Source organism: Strongylocentrotus purpuratus, unplaced genomic scaffold (genome assembly GCF_000002235.5).
Source record: "Strongylocentrotus purpuratus isolate Spur 01 unplaced genomic scaffold, Spur_5.0 spur5_scaffold_4, whole genome shotgun sequence".
NCBI lineage: Eukaryota > Metazoa > Echinodermata > Echinoidea > Camarodonta > Strongylocentrotidae > Strongylocentrotus > Strongylocentrotus purpuratus.
In genome coordinates, this window is record NW_022145610.1 from 115227 (window position 1) to 136270 (window position 21044).

General features: G+C 37.7%; 2 protein-coding genes across 3 annotated transcripts in view; one reads left to right on the plus strand and one right to left on the minus strand.

Annotated features, from left to right (window-relative positions):
• Positions 1 to 224: 224 nt before the first annotated feature.
• The window catches only part of LOC587941 (ribosome-recycling factor, mitochondrial), a 24286-nt gene continuing 3466 nt past the window's right edge, over positions 225 to 21044 (minus strand). The window contains exons 1-6 of one of the 2 annotated variants that reach the window (XM_030997692.1): positions 8665 to 8771; positions 4132 to 4318; positions 2873 to 3019; positions 2297 to 2415; positions 1622 to 1713; positions 225 to 1242 (exon numbers count right to left, since the gene is read on the minus strand). In XM_030997692.1, the coding sequence (XP_030853552.1) occupies positions 1002 to 1242; positions 1622 to 1713; positions 2297 to 2415; positions 2873 to 3019; positions 4132 to 4306 (774 nt within the window). In that variant the 5' untranslated portion in view covers positions 4307 to 4318; positions 8665 to 8771 and the 3' untranslated portion in view covers positions 225 to 1001. Of the gene's footprint in view, positions 1243 to 1621; positions 1714 to 2296; positions 2416 to 2872; positions 3020 to 4131; positions 4319 to 8664; positions 8772 to 21044 lie in introns of those variants that run through there. The other variant, XM_030997693.1, reaches the window with a different exon arrangement.
• Positions 13282 to 21044, plus strand: part of LOC115929148 (N(G),N(G)-dimethylarginine dimethylaminohydrolase 1-like) — a 14924-nt gene continuing 7161 nt past the window's right edge. Inside the window, exon 1 of the mRNA XM_030997485.1 lies at positions 13282 to 13596. Coding sequence (XP_030853345.1) covers positions 13282 to 13596 — 315 coding nt within the window. The remainder of the gene's footprint in view (positions 13597 to 21044) is intronic.

Below are 21044 nucleotides of genomic sequence, written 5' to 3' on the forward strand. Positions count from 1 at the left end.
CTTTATAATTTACACTCATCATCTTTGTAACCTTTCAAATCCTTTCCACAGTTATGTGACTCTCATAAACTCTGTTACCTTTTAAATTCGTTCCACAGTGCTGTGACTCTCACACACTCTCTCTCTCTCTCTATATGTATATATAGGTATACAAGGTATATATATATATATATATATATATATATATATATTAGCTCAACAAAGTTCAAACAATCAGTAAATAGATGAAGTTCCGACACTTTTTAATACCAAAAATTGTACCGAATCGCCATTGTCCCTCTACATTGTCAGCCCCTATAATTTTGACATGATATATACATTTAACATTAAGATGACTTCTGTTCTGCTAAAAAAAAAATCTTAATGACCCCGCATTTTCTGTGCTTCCCCATTTTACATCAGCATCAGTCATCCTCTGTACATACAAAGTCCTGCCCTTTTAAAGAAATCAAATAATAATCGGCTGTTTTTCAGCGGTACTTTCTATTAATAGGCTAATATAAAGAACACAAAAACAGATGCCATACAGTCCTTTTAAGATAATGTAGTTCATTAATAGACTAACAGAAGATCTTTTTTTTCCCTTCTTTTGGCTAACCGTATAAAATTCAAAGTAGGCAAAATATTACAATTTTTTACTTGATCATTAAAGTTGTTTCATTGCTTACTATTTTGTTTTAGAATAAAAGAAACCGCAGATGCGAAAGTGGCCTTAAAAGACTTCAATACCATTTATCATCAAAAATGCAATATTGCAATCATAACATTTTGGACTGATTCCATCGAATACTTGTACATGTAGTACCATACTGATATCATGTCCTATAAGTTCCTTACACTCCTATTTTACATTTTTGAATACGCAATGCAAGGATAGGTGTCCCTCCTCATACAACAGCTCCACAACAGCAACTGACAGTGTCCCATTGGTTTTCTCATGATAAAACTAAAGTTGCTCTGACAAAGCCTTCTTTGTGTTACGATGGAATATAACATCTCATTCACTTTCCAAGCAGTTCTTTTGTTTTTAATGAAAACAATTTATCTGCTGAATCATTAAAAGTGTCTGTAACTTGATGTATCTGTTGCTCCAATCTGAATATAGTATCCTTAGAAGTTCCTTCTTTGTGTTTGCGTACTAAGGTGATGTACTTGGATCTCGCACCACGAATGTTAACCTTTGCCTTGTCACACATTCCTTTAGCTGATTTAACAAGATTCTCCCTGTGTTCTTTTGTGACTCTGAAAATCAAAACAAATATTACATTTTCTACTTCTCTTTCTTTGGGGAGGGGTTGTCTGAATAAGTTAGAAATCTATTTCATCACTGGCATAGTGTGGTAGAAAGGGCACTGAACTCACTGGGGATGGGAGGCACAAGTCTCAGAAATAAAAGACAAGCCATAACTGGTATATGAAAGGGGTATATATCTTCTTTCTTTTGTTCATGACCCTTTTCTCCCCTTTTTTTTCTCCTTCCACCAATGGAGAGTGGGGGACGACAACTCTTTTCATTTCTTCCTGTCGTTACATAATTGTGTTTTATCCCTATTAATTATGAACCAATAGTCAGGTTTCTCTTACCTTTTTTCCTTCAAACAGAAGTATCACTAATACTTACTTTGGGATGGGTACTTGAATGACACTGCCCTCTATCTTTGGATTGAGATTCATTCCTGCATCCCGTATTGCCTTAGCTGCAGCTTCGGTAGCCTAAAATGTAGAAAAAAAAGACAGAAATTAAATGTATCTCACAGCATTGTTTGCTTCAACTAGAACAACATACATGCAAGTTATCTTTTTATACCTTTATGAAATAATTATTCAAATTGACTGATACAACTTTGTTGTCAATATGATGTTTAATTTCCTCTATGTGTGATGGAAATCTCTCCATAGCTTTACACTTGATTCAATATTCTGACTATTCTTTATAATTACCATCATCTCTGCTATCATTATTGTTCTATACACAGTTGATATAGACTTCACTTTTCAAGCAAAGATATTTCTACACAATAGTGATTTAAACCACCAAGATCTGAATATTCTGTCAATAATTTTTTGATAAAAATTGTCAATCTACTTGATAATGAAATGGGTTAATGCATTGTAAAGTCAGTCTTTCCTGTATCATGATCATCAAGGTCCAAGGACTTGTGTCACACATTTTTTTTTTTTTGAGAACTTGATAATGAAGTACTAAGGATCAACAAATCATACTGTCATGTAGAGCAGAAGAGAACCCATTTTTTAATCTTTTAGCTGTTTTAACATAAACAAAGTAAAGAATTACCTGTGGAAAATTAGTAAGGTTGACAGTGATGCTACTAGATGATTTGGATGTCATCTGTCCTAGTTGATTGAGAGGGAATTTACCATCAGGTGTAATTACTAGAATGTGATCCAAGGCACCTACAAGTAAAAAAAAACATTAGGATTTATCCAACTTGAAAAGAACTGGAAATGTAAAATGGGACATTGTAATTACAATATAATGCCTTCCATGTGACATCAGTTTAACAAAACTCTTTCTTTCAATACTACACATGAGCTACTAATGTATGTCAATTGAATATTATTTCTTATTATCATCAGAACAATATACATGTAGGTAGTGTTCTCAAAAGTGGATAACACACTTCAGAAAAACAAACAAATGGTCAATATCCCTAACAAGGATAGTAAGAGAGGTAAATGCATTGACTTTTAACATGTTACAAATTTCTAAAGGTGGTTCTCCCAAACCATTCACTGTAGATGCTCGGAGGCAATTTCACTCACTTAAGATGTTCACAAAAGTCACATAAGTCACATAAACATATTTCTGCTGAGAGGTTTTGTTTTTAATAAAGAAACTGTGTATATCTACCTTGTGAAGTCCTGATGGTCAGGGTACTAGTGTAGTCTTTCTTCAATGCATCAATAGCATTCTGCATATTTTCCTTCACATCATTTAAATCCAATATATCATCATCTACAGACATTTCAACCACAACTTTAGGTTTGTGCTTTTTACCTGGAGAGAGAGAGAGAGAGAGAGAGAAAGAGAAGAGCGTGAGGCAAATAATACAATGTCACAAGAGAGAAGGAGAGTATCAAAGGCTTGAAAATGTTGTCATTGTTAGATCACCATTCAAGGAAGTACGCTTCTACTGTTCTAATGGCTTAAATCAAGTTGACATTAGAATAAGCATGTTTATCACACAATGAATTCAGCAAGGGCAGAGAGTTTACTTAAATAATAACAACAGGACCATTCAGAGAATTAAGATTTAATTCATTAGCTTGAATGGGGTACATTTGTACTTCAACCCTTCTTACAGAATTTTGATAAAGAAAAATGCATCTACATCTTAAAATATGCCATCAGAGTTTTGCTAGGCCAAGCAGAAAATGTTGAAAAAAATTATTAAGTTTTAACAGCTAATTGATCACAAAATTAGCTGGAAATTCAGGTATTTTCTTAACTGGTAAGAAATTTGTCAGATGGCAAACAGCCCCCATCCCACTAGTTATTTGATGCTGAATCAAGTTCCCATCAACAACAAAAAACAAAAAATGAACCAGTACCAATAATGGAAGTGGCATGGACAGGGACATGTATTGCATTTCTAATGGCAGATAGTATACAAATGATGCATGCGCATGAGTTCATTATACGATCTATCCGCACTCGAGATGAGGCTGCGTGTATCTATCGCACGAAGCCGCTAGGCTGAGTGCCATAGTTACACACAGCATCATTTGTTTTATACAACGAAACTCCTAGATCCTTGTTATTTGATGTAAAAAGAATTAACTCAAGATTGTTTCGTGATAGTACATGGCTGACAAATAAATCTCAAGTTTTAATAAGTCTCAATTTAGTGCGCAAACTTATAGCAAGCGCACTCTACACCCATGTACGCATAGTGCTGCGCAAGAATAGGCCTATGCACACGCAGTATTAAGCGCTCTAACCTCTACGCGCTATACTGCCCGCTCTGAAAACAAGTTCAATAGTACTGGAAATATTGCACTCCTTTTCATGAAAACGACTGCCATAGGCTCAGTAAATGAATCACACGTGACCGCGCATGACCAATCATTAGATTAGGATCTGGGAGTGAGTTGATTAAATTAAATAACCTTTCTTTGCATGATGGATGACAGAGGTGTGAAGAGATGAGGTTTGTTGTACTAAGAACAATCTTTGCAATGGAAGATATTGCACTGTCTTGACACAGGTGGGTACATTATAGTTTCTTGTAGTATTCCTGATGATCATCCTTAGAGCATATCTTGATGTGAACAGTGAGGCCATAACTACACAACTCTGAAAGAAATCAACAATAACACAAAGCTTACATAAAATAATCATGAAGTATTACAGAGGAGGGACAAAGAAGGAGGACAATAAAACTCCATTTAATACCCTCGCCCCTAATTAGAGGCGATGTAAATAAGCATTTATCATTTACTGAGAGTCACCAAAGGCGATCTAGTATGATGCAGGACCATAAACTACGCACTTAGTTTTCAAAGTATGAAATTCATCTAAATCTAATTAAGGATTTTAGGATAATTTAATCTGTTTATCTTGGTCCAATATTTTCTGAAGTTGAGTTGTGGTAAAAAATCATGATTGATAAATAACTAAAAATTTCAAGCCGTTATCGATGCCAGTGTAAAACTTTAAAGGATCAATAAAGATACAAATGGCAGAAATTGCATGAAATTAATGAATGCAAATATTACTAGAAGTCTTGGGCAAATCTCACTGATATTCTCGTTGCTCAGCCAACAGTTTCGTGAAATGCCCATGTCACATTGTTTAAAGGGTATGTAGCTTAGCCTTATGATGGACCCTTGTTAGTGACTTGGTCATAGTCATAGACCTTCATGGTATGCATTGTACTGTTTGTAGGAGTGCAGGTAGACTAGTTGTTCTAGTCTAATTTAATGAGTTTCTGCTAGTATGTCTGACACAAATTTTCTACAAACCAAGAATAATAGGTTTTTCCTTTACATTAACAGCATCAATGCCAATGGAATCACATTTCACTATTTTAAATTTTAGCAAAAGTGCACGCCCAGTGCAATTAAAGATGAAGTTGAGTTCTGGTCATGCGATTGCATTGTGAAAGAAACGGTGTGGAATCGACCAGAAAAGGTTGATCATCTAGCATATAAGAATTTATGTGTATTGCAAGGTTCTGGAATCATCAAAATGATAAGAGATTTGGCCAAATCTTGGTAAAGTTACAAACACTGTACACAGAAAGATGTATATGGGACTACACGAACACATGGCTTAAAAAACCTTCCCCCCCCCCACCCGAGTTTTACGATATACATGACATATTTAGAATATGAAGGCATTTGAAGAGCCATGCTTTTCAGGGAACATGTCTTATCTGATGTTCTTCCACACTTGCATAATAAGAATGATAACGCTCACAAATTATTTTTCACCTCTTCCCAGAACTCAACCTTCTCTTTAAGCTGAAAGTGCATGCCATATATAGGAATCACCCATAAAGCCCCATTCCTGCAGACTTGCGCCAACTCCGCAATATGCTGAACCAAGATCAACAAAAGACATTACTGTAGAGTAGTACTGTTACTGTACTTATAATTATAGTTATAGTACTAGTGAGCACTCCAGCAAAGCATAGAGTCAATGCTAATGCTTATTGACCTCTAGCGCTGTACTACTCGTGCTGAGAGCCTGCAATTACACATAATACACACACTGCACACAATTGTACACTAGTAATGCATACAATGAATAAAAAGTGGCTGATCGACAAGTTTAACAGTAGACTCTCGATTTGAATTTTCAAAATATTCTTTCTAACATCGGTAAGTTGAAAAGATTGTATTTACTGCTATTTATTGAGGACGAGGTTTCATCAATTATCCCTAAAAAAGTACTGATTTTGAGTGAACTCAGTTGAGTTTTGAACAGTAACAGTGGTGTTTGAAATGTTGAGAATCAATGGAACAGTTTTTAATACACAGCCAGGATTATTGCACCATGCACACACTCATCAGTCTGCAAGAATCTTCAACTGTAAATGAGGTAGACAGTATGGTGGCCCTGAAGGGACATCGCGAATAGACTAAATCGTGAAAAATATGCGATAAAATTCACGATATCGTCAATTTTATCGCATATTTTTCACGAAGAAATTCACGAAAATGACGATATCGTGAACTTTATCGTGAACTTTTCACGATGAAATTGACGATATCGTGAATTTTATCGTGAAAAGTTCACGATATAAAGTTCACGATATCGTCAATTTTATCGTGTACTCTATCGTGTACTCTATCGTGTACTCTCCTGACGGGCGCTTCGTAAACAAAACCAGCCCTAGCTGGGGGAGACAGAGAGAAGGAAAAAAGGGAAAGGGAAAGAGAAGATAAAAGGAAAGAAAGAATAATAAGAAGAAAAGAGGGAAACGGGGGGGGGGGGGGGGGGGGGGGGGGGGGGGGGGGCTCTTGCCTCCTCCTCACTCCCCCCCCCCCCCCCCCCCCCCCGCCAAAAAATAAATAAGGAGAGAGAGAAGGGAAAGGGAAAGGGAAAGAAAATATAAAAGGAAAGAAAGAAGAGGAAGAAGGAAAGAGGGAAACGGGGGAAGGGCGAAAGGCTCTTACCTCCCCCCCCCCCCCCCCCCCCGCCAAAAAAATAAATAAGAGAGAGAGAGAGAGAGAAGGGAAAGGGAAAGAAAGAAGAGGAATAAGAGGGAAACAGGGGAAGGGCGAAGGGCTCTTGCCTCCTCCCCCCCCCCCCCCCCCCCCGCCAAAAATAAATAAGAGAGAGAAGGGAAAGGGGAAAAAAAATATAAAAGGAAAGAAAGAAGAGGAATAAGAAGGACAGAGGGAAACGGGGGAAGGGCGAAGGGCTCTTGCCTCCTCCCTCCCCACCCCCGCCAAAAAAATAAATAAGAGATAGAGAGAGAAGGGAAAGGGAAAGGGAAAGAGAAGATAAAAGGAAAGAAAGAAGAGGAAGAAGAAGAAGAAAAGAGGGAAACGGGGGCGAAGGGCTCTTGCATCCCCCCGCCCAAAAAATAAATAAGAGAGAGAGAGAGAGAAGGGAAAGGGAAAGAGGATAAAAAAGAAAAGGAAGAAGAATAAGAAAAGAGGGGCTCTTGCCTCCTCCCCCCCCCCCCCTCCCGCGCCAACAAATAAATAGGAGAGAGAGAGAGAGAGAGATAGAGAGAAGGGAAAGGGAAAGGGAAAGAAAATATAAAAGGAAAGAAAGAAGAAGAAGACGGAAAGAGGGAAACGGGGGAAGGGCGAAAGGCTCTTACATCCCCCTCCCCCCCCCCCCCCGCCATAAAGGGAAAGAGAAGGGAGAGGGAAAGAAAATATAAAAGGAAAGAAAGAAGAGGAAAAAGAATAAGAAAAGAGGGAAACAGGGGCGAAGGGCTCTTGCCTCCTTTCTTTTCTTTCTTTTCCTTTCTTTCCTATTCTCCCTCTTTTTCGTTTTTCTCTTTCTTTCTTCTCTTTCCCTTTCCTTCTCTCTCTCTCTCTTATTTATTTTTTGGCGGGGGGCGGGGGGACGAGGCAAAAGCCCTTTGCCCCCGTTTCCCTCTTTTCTTCTTCTTCCTCTTCTTTCTTTCCTTTTATCTTCTCTTTCCCTTTCCCTTTCCCTTCTCTCTCTCTCTCTCTCTGATTTATTTTTGGCGGGGGGGGGGGGGGAGGGGGGGAGGGGGGGCAAGAGTCCTTCGCCCTTCCCCCGTTTTCCTCTTTTCTTCTTCTTCCTCTTCTTTCTTTCCTTTTATCTTCTCTTTCCCTTTCCCTTCTCTCTCTCTCTCTGATTTATATTTTGGCGGGGAGGGGGGGGGGGAGTGAGGAGGAGGCAAGAGCCCTTCGCCCCCCCCCCCCCCCCCCCCCCCCCCCCCCCGTTTCCCTCTTTTCTTCTTATTATTCTTTCTTTCCTTTTATCTTCTCTTTCCCTTTCCCTTTTTTCCTTCTCTCTGTCTCCCCCAGCTAGGGCTGGTTTTGTTTACGAAGCGCCCGTCAGGAGAGTACACGATAGAGTACACGATAAAATTGACGATATCGTGAACTTTATATCGTGAACTTTTCACGATAAAATTCACGATATCGTCAATTTCATCGTGAAAAGTTCACGATAAAGTTCACGATATCGTCAATTTCGTGAATTTCTTCGTGAAAAATATGCGATAAAATTGACGATATCGTGAATTTTATCGCATATTTTTCACGATTTAGTCTATTCGCGATGTCCCTTCAGGGCCACCATAGACAGACTGAGAAATACTAGTAGACGTAGACTTAACCCAAGGCCAAACTAGTAAAACTAGAAGAACTGTAGTGTTACCAAAGAAATTACACTGAATTTAGAGGACATCAGTTTTCAGCCTTTCCAAATAAAGTGCGTAACTACCACCACCACCCCCCCCCCCCTCCCACCCCCTCGACCTCCCCCTCGCCCCAACACAGGCGCACAGGCCCAGAGCGCGAGCGCAGTATATAGCGGGAGCGGAGAGTTCGAGCTGTATTACGTCTATGGTTCAACAACTAACTTAAAATACGGATGTGGGACTGAACGAATGTGTGATTAGGTCAGAACTATTAAAGGCTAATCCAGTGTTTTTCCAGTCTAGCCTTCCAATAAAATAACCATAACTATAACAAGCTACTCACAGGATCTGGTCTGTTGTAATTCCCAACATATATACCGGTACCTAGCTATGTAAATCAGAAATCAATTTCACTCCTCGACGCGACGAAACCAAGACTCAAGAGGACCTTAAATTTCTAATATAATTCGACTATTCGAGGATACCGTAAATTCAGATGTAGATTCCATAACTCTCCTTCCTTTTCCTGTTCCTCTTTTTTTTTTTTAAATCCAAAATTGAGAGATATAACACGTGCCGTAAAGTATTTTGGCGACAATAGTCAAATCACTGACTAATCGCCAATAACTCAAAACACAACAACAACATTCACTGACTAATCGCCAATAACTCAAAACACAACAACAACATTCAATTACATATGTACACCGATGGATCAAAAGTACCTGAAAGAGGGACCTCTGCAGCTGCTTTTTACGTCCCTATTCTGTACATCGGAGCAAAAGGTTAGCAAATTTCACCTCTTCGTACAGGGCTGAATTGGCTGCCATCATTCTTGCTCTCAGATGGGTAGATGAATTAGATATTTATGTGGGGGTTGTTATTTTTAGTGATTCACTTAGTGCACTTATTGCATTACAACAACAGAAGGATGAATCTTTTATTCTGGAAATTCTCACCATGACTACTCACTTAAAGAATAAAGGAGTTGATATATATGTAGAGTGGATACCTGGACATTGTGGAATAAAAGGGAACGAGATGGCGGATTTCCACGCAAAGGCCGCATTAGTAAAGAAAATAGAAGTCAATAATAATCTAAATATGTCAGAAATGAAAAGCTTAATTACTACAAGTTCCAAACTCCTTTGGCAAGAAAGGTGGAACAAAACCAACTCGTATTTGAAAACATATCAAAAAGATGTTAATAAACCATATATATGTTCATTAGAGAGACAACATTCAACAATTATTCATCGACTCCGCTTTGGAGTCCTTGGACTTAACCAGGATCTCCTCAGATTGGGAATTCATGCTACTGGTTTCTGTAATAGATGCCCCAGTGAAATAGAGACTGTAAAACATTTTTTAGTACATTGCCCTAACTATATTATAGAAAGGGCTATGTTTTTAACAGAAATTAACGAATCCCAACCGGAAAAAATTATGGAATACTTAAAAAAGAGTGAGTCCAGTATACAAAAAGCTATTGTACGGTTCTTTCTCAGAACGAAACGGTTCCCTATCAGGAAGTAATACCTCCCTTGATGAACAGTAAAATATAATACAATATTATAAATATGCTAAATTACACTCAGTACATTAAAAATATAATAACATAATGTAATAAGAAAATAAAATAAGAACAGTAAAACATAATACAATATATTATGTTAAATTACACTCAGTACATTAAAAATATAATAACATAATGTAATAAGAAAATAAAATAAGAATAGTAAAACATTATACAATATTATAATATGCTAAATTACACTCAGTACATTAAAAATATAATAACATAATGTAATAAGAAAATAAAATAAAAACAGTAAAACATAATACAATATTATAAATATGTTAAATTACACTCAGTACATTAAAAATATAATAACATAATGTATTAAGAAAAGAAAATAAGAAAAAGTAACAACAATGATAAAAGGTATGATAAGATTACTGAATATAGAGGCTTGTATAGGTGCTATCTTATATACATATTTATGTATGGTGTGTATGTGATACAACAAATAATCTGCACGTACTGTTAAGAAACACTAACAAAGCCCATGAATGTTTTGCTTACGATATTATTTTACGATACTATCTTAAAAGATAGATAAATATAAAAACGAAATAAATATTTTTTTTTTTTAATCCAAAATTGAGAGATATAACACGTGCCGTAAAGTATTTTGGCGACAATAGTCAAATCACTGACTAATCGCCAATAACTCAAAACACAACAACAACATCGTAAATACCGTAAATTCAGATAGGCCTAGATAAATATAAAACGAAATAAATAAATTTTTAAAAAATACAAAATAGAGAGATATAACACGAGCCGTAAAGTATTTTGGCGACAATAGTCAAATTACTGAAATCGCCAATAACTCAAACACAACAACAACATCGAAAAAGAATAGACAGACAACTTGGTAATACGTCATTAAAAAGAGAGATAGCGAGAGGGAGAGAGAGAGAGGGGGAGAGAGGGAAAAGAAGGGAAAGGGAAAGAGGAGAGAAAGGGAGAGGAAGAAGAAAAGAAAAGGGGGAAGAAGGAGATGGGGGAGGGGCCAAAAGGAGTAATTGCCCCCCTCCCCCCCCCCCAGCAAAAAAAAAAAGAGAAGGAATTAGGAAAGGGAAAGTAAAAGGAAAAGAAGCGATAAAGGGAAGGAAAAAAAGAGGAAGAAGAAAACAAAGAATGGGGAGATCATGTTGCGATTAATCCCGCCAACAACGTGTGATATATCTCTGATATAACGGTAGAGCCGGGAAATTAATATCTTTGACAGTTTGTGGGGGGGGGGGGGTATATTTAGTGATTCACTGAGTGCTCCTGAATGAAAAAACTTTTATTCTGGAGATTCTCACCATATCTACTCATTTAAAGAGTAGGCCTAGAGGAGTTGATATTCGTAGAGTGGATTCCTGGGCATTGTGGAATCCAAGAGACTTATAGGTGGCGGATTTCCACGCAAAGGCCCGCGCATTACTGAAGAAAATATATAAATCAATAGTAATCTAACTTTGTTAGAGATGAAAAGCTTACTGATAAGTCCCAAACTCCTTTGGCAAGAGGTGGAATAATCACAAACTCTCATTTGAGAACATTCAAAACTGAGATGTTAACAAACAATATTTATGTTCATAGAGAGGCGATTACATGCGGCAGATTAGGAATTCATCCCACTGGTTTTTGTAATAGATGCAATATAGAGACGGTAAAACAATTTTTAGTTTTATATTGTCCTAACTATACTAGAAAGGTCAACGTTTTTAACAGAAACAAAGGAATCCGACCGGACAAAATATTGACGAAGTCCGGTACACAAACAAAAGGCTGAAGTTTTATGGCTTGTTCCCGGAACGAAACGGTTTCCTATCAGGAAGTAGCCTCCCTTGTATACAGAGAAGTTAGAAAACAATGAATAGCAAAACGCAATACAATATCAGTTCAGTTCAGTTCATATTATTTCTTCTTTCACAAACATATTTTGTACATAGAATTTCAAATAAAGTTACTGGAACAGCAGATTATCAATATAACAAACATCATTTGAAGCACAATAGTAACGTTCAACATTATTACAAATCTTGTTATTAACTAAAGAAATTCTATAAACAAGTTACTTATGTAAGATCATGTTCTGTACATGAAAGAAAGAGGAGACCTTATAGAAGCTGGGCTTGTTAGAGCAAGGTCCCCCGAACAGAATATAATACCTGAATGCTTTAATTTCTTTGAAGAAGATAAAATAGAAGCAATTACGCATGGAAAATATTTACAAAAGAGATAGATTGATGTATTATATGAAAAAGAGAAAGTGGGAAGATATGGAGAGCGAAAGCGCAAACCAGAGCAAAACAACAACAACAGAGAAAAGTTGAGAAGGAAGAAAGTTATATGTAGGAGAAACGGTGATGGGGAAGAAAAAGAAGAGAGAGAGAGAGAGAGAGAGAGAGAGAAAGAATAAGTACCATAGAGCAAGACAGAACAAAACGAGTTTGCTAATAAATGAAGAAATGTTGGTAAGGTAAGGGCCAGCATGGAAAGAGGGGGAGGAGGAGACAATGAAGCAAGAAAAAGAAAATTACATACTATATCATAATTATGCCATTATCATAATGGCCCTATACGCTTAACAGCACTCAGTAAAAATGTGGAACAATAATAAAATGAATAGAATAAAATAATAATGTAACAATCCCAACATGAATATTCAAAATGTCAAGAGTTCAATTGAGTAATGTGATGTACTGTCAGAACTACGTATTTTTATACTTTAAAAATTCCTTAATGTTGGACAAGCCCGCATGATGTAGTGTATATAAATGTACATATATGAATACATAATATATATATATATATATCCATGACCTTTCCCCTTACCCTTAAACCACTTAATTCCACTATTGCATTATTGCGTTCACCCTTACTTGGGTATTTTTGTGTCTCTTTTGTATTCTTGCCTGACTGCATGAGTGTTTTTAACTTTGCCATGTATAATGTATTTAGTCACTGATGAGCCTTCAAGCGAAACAGTCTGTATAACTCTTACCAATAAATTTTAACCTTCCAACTCCTATATTTATATCTGTAAACATATATATAACATATAAACACACACACATATATATATATATGGTCACAGAACTCAAACAATATTATGTTTGAGTGATATAGGTAGGCCTACTGTTGTCACATCAGCACCGGTGCAGGTGGCCGGTCAATGTACTACGCGCGTGATATACATCACATGATAATACACGCCTGCGATATATAGTCATGTACATTATGTACGGTACCGATAACCATATATATTGTAGACCTGCACGGACAAATAGGGCGGTAATAAAGAACTTGTCTCTCCCTCACTCGACCGTGTTTTACGTTGTATTTATAATCAGCACACATTATATATCTTTTCTCACTTCTTCACAACAAGCGGCCACTATGGAGGAACTCCCTGTAATTGACAAGGATGTTGAGAAGAAATTTCAAGCCAAGTTTGCGATTGTCCGTCGCGTAGCAAGCACCCTTGTCGAGCAAGCGTTACGATCGGACGAGTCCGGGGGAAAGCCCGACCTGGCGCTCGCTCGAGAGCAGCAGAAAAAGTACATCGACAACCTTCGAGATTTGGGCATTGATGTGCATGAATTTGACAGCGATGATCGTCTTCCAGATTGTTGTTTTGTAGAAGATGTTGCTGTATGCCATGACGGTATTGCTCTCATCAACCGTCCCGGTCATCCCACAAGGCAAGGAGAGGTAGGTTCACCTTAATTTACTGACCAGTACACAGGTACAAATTCACAAGAATATTTTTATGGGGAAGTCCACCCAACTAGCCTGCATGATATAATTCAAGCTGGTTTTAATAAAAACAGAAAATAACAAATTATTGAAAGTGTAGCAATATCCCATCCCATTAGAAATAGGAAAGTTATGAATTTTTCGAAATTGTCATGATCAGTGAAAAACAAATTGCGAGCTCTTCTCTAATTTGCTCTATACAGAAAATTTGATTAACTTTCATTTCCTTAGTTATTAATGACGGAATCTGATGTTTGTGATACAGGGGTTGTATAAAAGTGCCCATGCCTTTACTGCTGAATTTTCCCCTGATTAAAGTGATTGTGAAGTTACAATAAAAGTTGAAAAATTGTAGAGATAGGTCAATAAAACTTTTAGCAAAATTCATAGGGCAGCTAATTCCTTCTTTTTTAAAGTTTAAAATAGTGTAAAGTCTGGTAATACATTATTCTGCATCTTTACCCTGGTGTTAATGTGAGCACTGAAATGGATAGCCCAGCTAGAACAAGGTAATATTGGATCACCTTGGGCACTGCATGGTGGATAGCCTATTATTGGATACAATTTATTTTTATTATTATAGTTATTGTTATTGTTATTCTATTACCTGTAGTAGGTGTACATGTAGTAGTACAGTATTAGTATTATTATTAATGTATTATATATTATATATATAGTTCAAGTTCATGTTCAAATTTATTGATCATGCACAAATAGCATGGCATAAAATTCAATTTATGGATGTTTCTTCAAATCTGTATAAATTGATATGCATGTTAAATTGATGTTATATACATTGAATGTATATAACATCAATTTGTCATACATGTACTATCAATTCATACAAAATCAGGAATAAATACAACACACCGTTGAACATGAGTACAAAACGGTATAGAAACATAATAACATTACACAAATCATAACCGTAAACATAATAGAAATCACTACTGGTGTTATCATTATACGGTTAAATAGGCAGATTAGCAACGTATAAATAAATGGGCACTTGGGCAGTATATCCGTATATATCCCCATTGTATATAAGCAAGTTTAGTAAAACTGCAATTTCTGACAGTGCTCAACTGTAGGAGCAAATGTATATAGGAGTTGGAAAGGTTAAACTTTATTGGTAAGAGTTATACAGACTGTTCCACCAGAAGGCTCATCAGCAACTAAATACATTATACATGGCAAAGTTAAAAACACTCATGTAACACTCATGAAGGGTAATTATTTGTGTCTCTTTTGTATTCTTGCCTGAGTGCCTGACTGCACATAAGTGTTTTTAACTTTGCCATGTATAATGTATTTAGTTGCTGATGAGCCTTCTGGCGAAACAGTCTGTATAACTCTTACCAATAAAGTTTAACCTTCCAACTCCTTTTGTAGCTACATTAGTATTATTAGTTCTCATCCTATGGGCCCTTCAATTCTTACCCATTGAATACACCTGGGTCAGGACCCTTCATTTCAGAGTTGAGACCATTTACCAATGTTATAATTTTTATTTTCTATTTTTATAATTATTATTGTTATAATTCTTTTTATTATTAATATAATTATTATGATTATTATTGTTATTTTATATATTATATTTATTTTTAGTATTATTAATATTATTATTATCATCATTATCGGTATCCTTATTATTGTTATTATTTATGATTATTGTTTTTGTTGTTGTTGTCTTAAGTATCATTTTTAGTATTTCTTCAACCCTTTCCTATCAGGAGCTATATTTCTGCTTCAATGGTGCAATTGACCTTCTGATTCCCCAGCTAAAGCATGCAGAGAGACAAAGTTGAATCTATCCACTGTTTATCAGTTTATGAAGCATCTGGTGTCAACTTGTCAAGGCATTTATTCTGAACCAAATACTGAAGTTTTGTCACAAATCAATATTTAACGAAATGATTTGAAATGAAATAAGATTTTGTTTAGTGTGTGTTTTTGTTTTGTTTTATTTATTTTTTAAGCGAATGCAAATTATCAGACATCATAGTTCCACTACAGATCGAGTTGTCAATTTGTCTCAATTCGAATACTGTGTGTGAGTACTGTGAGATGTGTTTCTGTGTATAATCGGATTTTGACAAATGTATCAATCAGATGTGATTATCTTTTTACGTTTGGGGCCGACCATCCGAAAGACGTGACTCAGTTTCGAACCGGGGTCCGTCTGAGCCAGTTTTTACTTTGTAGGCCAAGACAGCTAGAGAACGTATCAACTAACATCATTCTCGAGATACGCTACCCGTTTACAATATAAAACGGATTGCCGCCCTCTACTGGCCATTTTATCATGTTTGAACGCATTAAGTGCGCGTTTGTACTGTACAATGGATAGGCTAATATTATGGGCACTACTGGCCCAAATGTTCGTCGGTCGTCGGAGATGTGAGACATTGTGTACTGTCGATCTCGCCATTGCCATCCTACTTCTTATCTCTGTGGTGCTCTCTTCTTTGTAAGTGATAATTGAACCCTCGCACTCAAACCGATTTGTTTTAAATAATGAAATGAAAAGAGGCTGTATACTGCCGTGCACTACTATGATTGTCTAGTTGATTCATGTTCTCACTCATACGATATATCTTTAAATGATTGTACATATTATTTGAAAGGAATTCCGTAAATGTTGGATGTCAGGAGATCGGAGCCAATGAACGAAAGACGCGTAAAGAACAAACAAAAACATTGAAGAATCAAAGGTGTAATGCTATTATTACAAAGATATACGAGACTTATATTTCAGTGAGCGTATTTTACAAATAAAGAGGGACGATATTTCATAACTCTGCCGTATGAATTAGCTTATAATTTAAAACTGATGTCAGATATTGTAAGGGGGGTATTGAAAGCTCATTAAATATGGCAATTACATGTAATCTTAATGTGGTTTACAAGAATAAATGTTCATACAGGCACTCACATTTTGTATCATAAGAAAGACTCATTGAAAAGCTGTCAAAGATTAGAGGAAAAGCATCTTCCTAAAGGTTAATGGTACGTTTTCTTTTAAAAGAAATGCAATTCCTCATGCTCTCGCACCTCTCTTCTTTCGTTGTTTAAATCTCTTTATTTGTTATCCCTTTCTCCTCTCTTTCCCCCCTTTTTGTGGTTCTTCTTGTGCTTTTTGGGGGGAGGAGGCTACACCCCTGGCAAGAGGAACCCCATATTATGCACACTGCAAAATTGCGTGCCCTCCCCCGCCCCTTTCCCGGTAAAAATAACACCTTCTTATAATATCACCCCCTTTCTTTCTTTTCCCTTCTCATTATTCTCCTTTTCCCCCTTTTCTCGTCTCCGTCTTACCCCTTTCTTCCCTTCCGCCTTTTCTCTCCTCTCTCTTCTCCCTTTCTTCTTTTCCTCTCCTTTTTCTCTTCTTCCCTTTTTCTTTCATTACTCTTTTCTTCTTCTTTCTCTCTTCCGTTTTCTTTCTTTTTGTTCCTCCTTTCTCTTTCCACCTCCTTTTTTTTTACCGGGGGGGGGGGGCATATGCCCCCTGTGCCCCCTGAATCCGCCGCTGGTATAGATGTACAGCTTCCTGCATTCTGATTGCTCGGCTGGAAAGACGTATAGTTATATAGTTGTACGGATAGTGGCATGCTTGGCCCGCCATATTTACCTCGACTAGACCTTTACCCTAGGGTAGCTTTTGTTCTTCTGAACAAGACTCATATAACCTGAATCTTGAATCTTGAAAGGTCATTTCAATCCAGCCATGAGATTCGAAAGAATATTTAGTGTCAAAGGTGAAGGGTATCGGGTAAATGCTGATGCCGTGAATCAGGCGCGTACACAGGGGGGGGGGGGGGGGGGGGGGGGGGGGGGGGGGGGGGGGGGGGGGGGGGGGGGGGTGGGGGGGGTGGAGGGGGGGGGGGGGGGGGGGGGGGGGGGGGGGGGGGGGGGGGGGGGGGGGGGGGGGGGGAGGTTAACCCCCCCCCCCTTTGGTAAATTTTTTGTGTGTAACCCCCCCTAAATTTCTCTAAACCCCCCCCCCCCCCCCCCCCCCCCCCTTTGGATTTTTTTTTTTTTTTTTTTTTTTTATTAAAAAAAAAAAAAAAAAAAAAAAAAAAAATATTCCCATGGTTGACCTAAAAAAGCTGACCTTACCCCCCCCCCCCAACGGAGCAAAATGTCAAATTTTCAAATTTCGAGACCAAAAAAAAAAAAAAAAAAAAAAATGTGTGTCCTCTTTACCCCCCCCCCCCCCCCCCCCCCCCCCCCCCCCCCCCCCCCCCCCCGCTTATTCAGCGGCTGGCTGAGTCGTTGCGAAATTTTCGGCCCGATTTATAAATGTTAAACCCCCCCCCCCCTTGAAAAAATCCTGCGTACGCGCCTGCCGTGAATGGTCGGTTCTCATGGACTACGTCAAAAAGGACGGGCAGAGAACTTTGTGATAAATCTTTACCCTAAAAAAAAGAAAATTAAAGGGATCGTTTAACAATGTTAAATCTGAGATACACGGTCCTACGTGTTACCAGTGTTTGTGATATGGTGTAATATTGAAGCTTCAAAATGATCAAGAAGTGCCTCAAAAAAGTAAAAAATCTTTGAGTGACCGGTTTTACCATACTCGTTTTCCCCAATAGACTGTAGTGTTATTATGAACCGTTGGGCAAACGGTTTTCAAATTTGTAATTCCAATCATAAATATCTTGATAATCACACAGGCGATCGGCTTGTAAAAGTCATGGGGTTCCTGACTGACCTCAAGGTTTATAATTATCATTGCAGCATGAGTTAAATCCAGAATTTTATTTCAGAATCGGAGACAAAGTTACCGGATCTCTTTAAAAAGATACAAAGAGATGCGATCAAAAGATAATAGTTGGTAATATGCAATGTTGATCGCATTGCATGCTTTAACAACGAGCAAAAGAGAGAGAGAGAGGGAAAGATAAAATGAGGAGAAAATGGGTAGATTTTGTTCCTTCTTCAGCATTAAAAGTAGTACATGTATGTAAATATGCCCCCAATCAACGGTAAAGTATAGGGTGCGACCCCCCGCCCCCCCCCCCCCCCCCGCTCGATAATAATAATAATATTCCTTTTTATTATAGCGCTTAATACATCTACGATGACTCGAATCGCTTTACATATATATATATAGGCCTACTATTACCCTGGTCGTTGGATTCAATACTTGCCCGCACACATTGTGTGCACTACCTCCACTCCCTGGTGAGCATTCGTACTATAGGCGTTACTTGACGCTCTAAAACTGTTTGACCAACAATGACGGTCGCATCCTACCGGGTAACCATTTATTTAACACCTGGATGGAGAGTAACAAGTGCAGTTAATATCTTGCCAAAGAATATTAGTTCCGTGTCGGGATTCGAACCCTCGACTTCGCATCCCCAGTCACTGAAGCGCCTTAAAGGGATCGTTTAACAATGTTAAATCTGAGATACACAGCCCTACGTGTTATCAGTGTCTGTGATATGGTGTTATATTAAAGCCCTAAAAAATTGCGCTTCAAAATGATCAAGAAGTGCCTCAAAAAAGTAAAAATCTTTGAGTGACCGGTTTACCATACTCGTTTTCCCCAATAGACTGTAGTGTTATGAAAACCGTCAGGCGAACGGTTTTCAAAATTTGTAATTCCAATCATAAATATCTTGATAATCAGACAGGCGATCGGCTTGTAAAAGTCATGGGGTTCCTGACTGACCTAAAGGTTTATAATTATCATTGCATCATGAGCTAAATCCTGAATTTTGTTTCAGAATCTGAGACAAAGTTACCGGATCCCTTTAAACCACTCGAAAATATCGTAATGTTGCGCTTCCCAATGTGGGATAATAATATCTATTGTCTATACTTTAATAGATACAATCTCTTCAAAATGGATAGTTGAGTTCTTGTTGCAGACCGCAAATGCCTTCAAAGTGTATGGATATTGCTCTTTTTCTTATTTATGACATTTCCAGTGCCCTTTTAGAACCTAAATTTGATATGAAGGTAATTTTAGACCAAAAGATGTGTGAAATTTAGCCAATACGATTACACAAATTCAGCTCCACTTGCAAAAAATACGGTGACCATTAATGAATTAAATTTATAATAATATACTGGCCGGCTGGTTGTGCGTATTTATAACAAACACGAAAAGCCAGTAAAAGCCACATCGGTATTGGCTGGAATAAAACGTTTAAGGCGCTATCTCGTTTTTAAACGGCTGGTTCAAATTATCGAATATGGATGGGGTACCACAAATATTAGAAATCGTTATATTAATGGAAATTTCAGCCGTCTTTGAACCGATTTTGATCAAACTGAAAGATGATTTTGTCATTTTAATCGTTTTCATTATCTCACAATTAATTATTTTGTGTAGCGCCCTGTAACAAAACTAACTATCTCTTTCAATTTGAAAGACAAAAAATCTATCGCTCGTCCCTTTGCACCCAACCATATCATTTTCATAAGGATCTTGTAAAAAAAAAAGCACCTCAATATGAGTTATTTAAAGTGCATTAGCATACACACAATCATAGCTAATTTCGTTTGTAAAGAGGTAACTCGGGTCTTTCCAGATACCACCGCGATGCGATGAGTTATTGTTGTTGTTTTTTTTTCGACGAACCGATGATAAAAGAGTCAGAAATATATTGCTTTTGTGATGAAGGAGAAAATACAATCCATGTTTATATAAAAGATGATTTCACATCTTAAAATATATCCTTGGGTTTCTACCTACTGATGGTTGAAGCAGAAGCAGAGTTTCATCCCTTGGTGTTAACCTCACGTTGCATACTTTATTTTTATGGACCATAATTACTATCGCATGAACAATGTGCCTGGCATGCATCTGTGTTATCATTTTTACGCGTCTGAATCATAATTGCAGCAGGCAGAGTCGAATACACACACTACACGCGTGCAACGTTATATGAATGTGATCGTGTGCGTCCTCTAAGAGATTCATTTCGCTAATGCAACCTGCTCGCTCGCTCGATCACTGTGTTATGCCGCCGCTCTTCAATAACACATCGCTTCTCTGGTAGCGGTCGATGTTAGATCGTTCGGTGCCTGTACAGTGGTGTCGCTCACTGGAAACGAGTCAACCATTCGACAGACATTTTGATGCTAGACACCTGCCACTTACGTTGTGTGTTGCAGTTTTCTCTCTCTAAATCAAACTGCTACCTTAATTTATGCTGCAGTCGACAAACCGACGCTTTTTCGTTTCTTTTTTCGCATTAGGATTGCTCAAACGTGCGTCAAAAGGGTTTGGATTGTAGCGCACCGCTACGTGGGTAGACAGCTGGTATCAGGAGTAGGATAGTAACCTCTCTTCAGTGCTGATGTGAAACGCGATCTCAATGCTTACCGTTTCACGATTTTCGCTAGTATTGTGCATTCATCCTTAGTTATATTCTTTCTCAAGC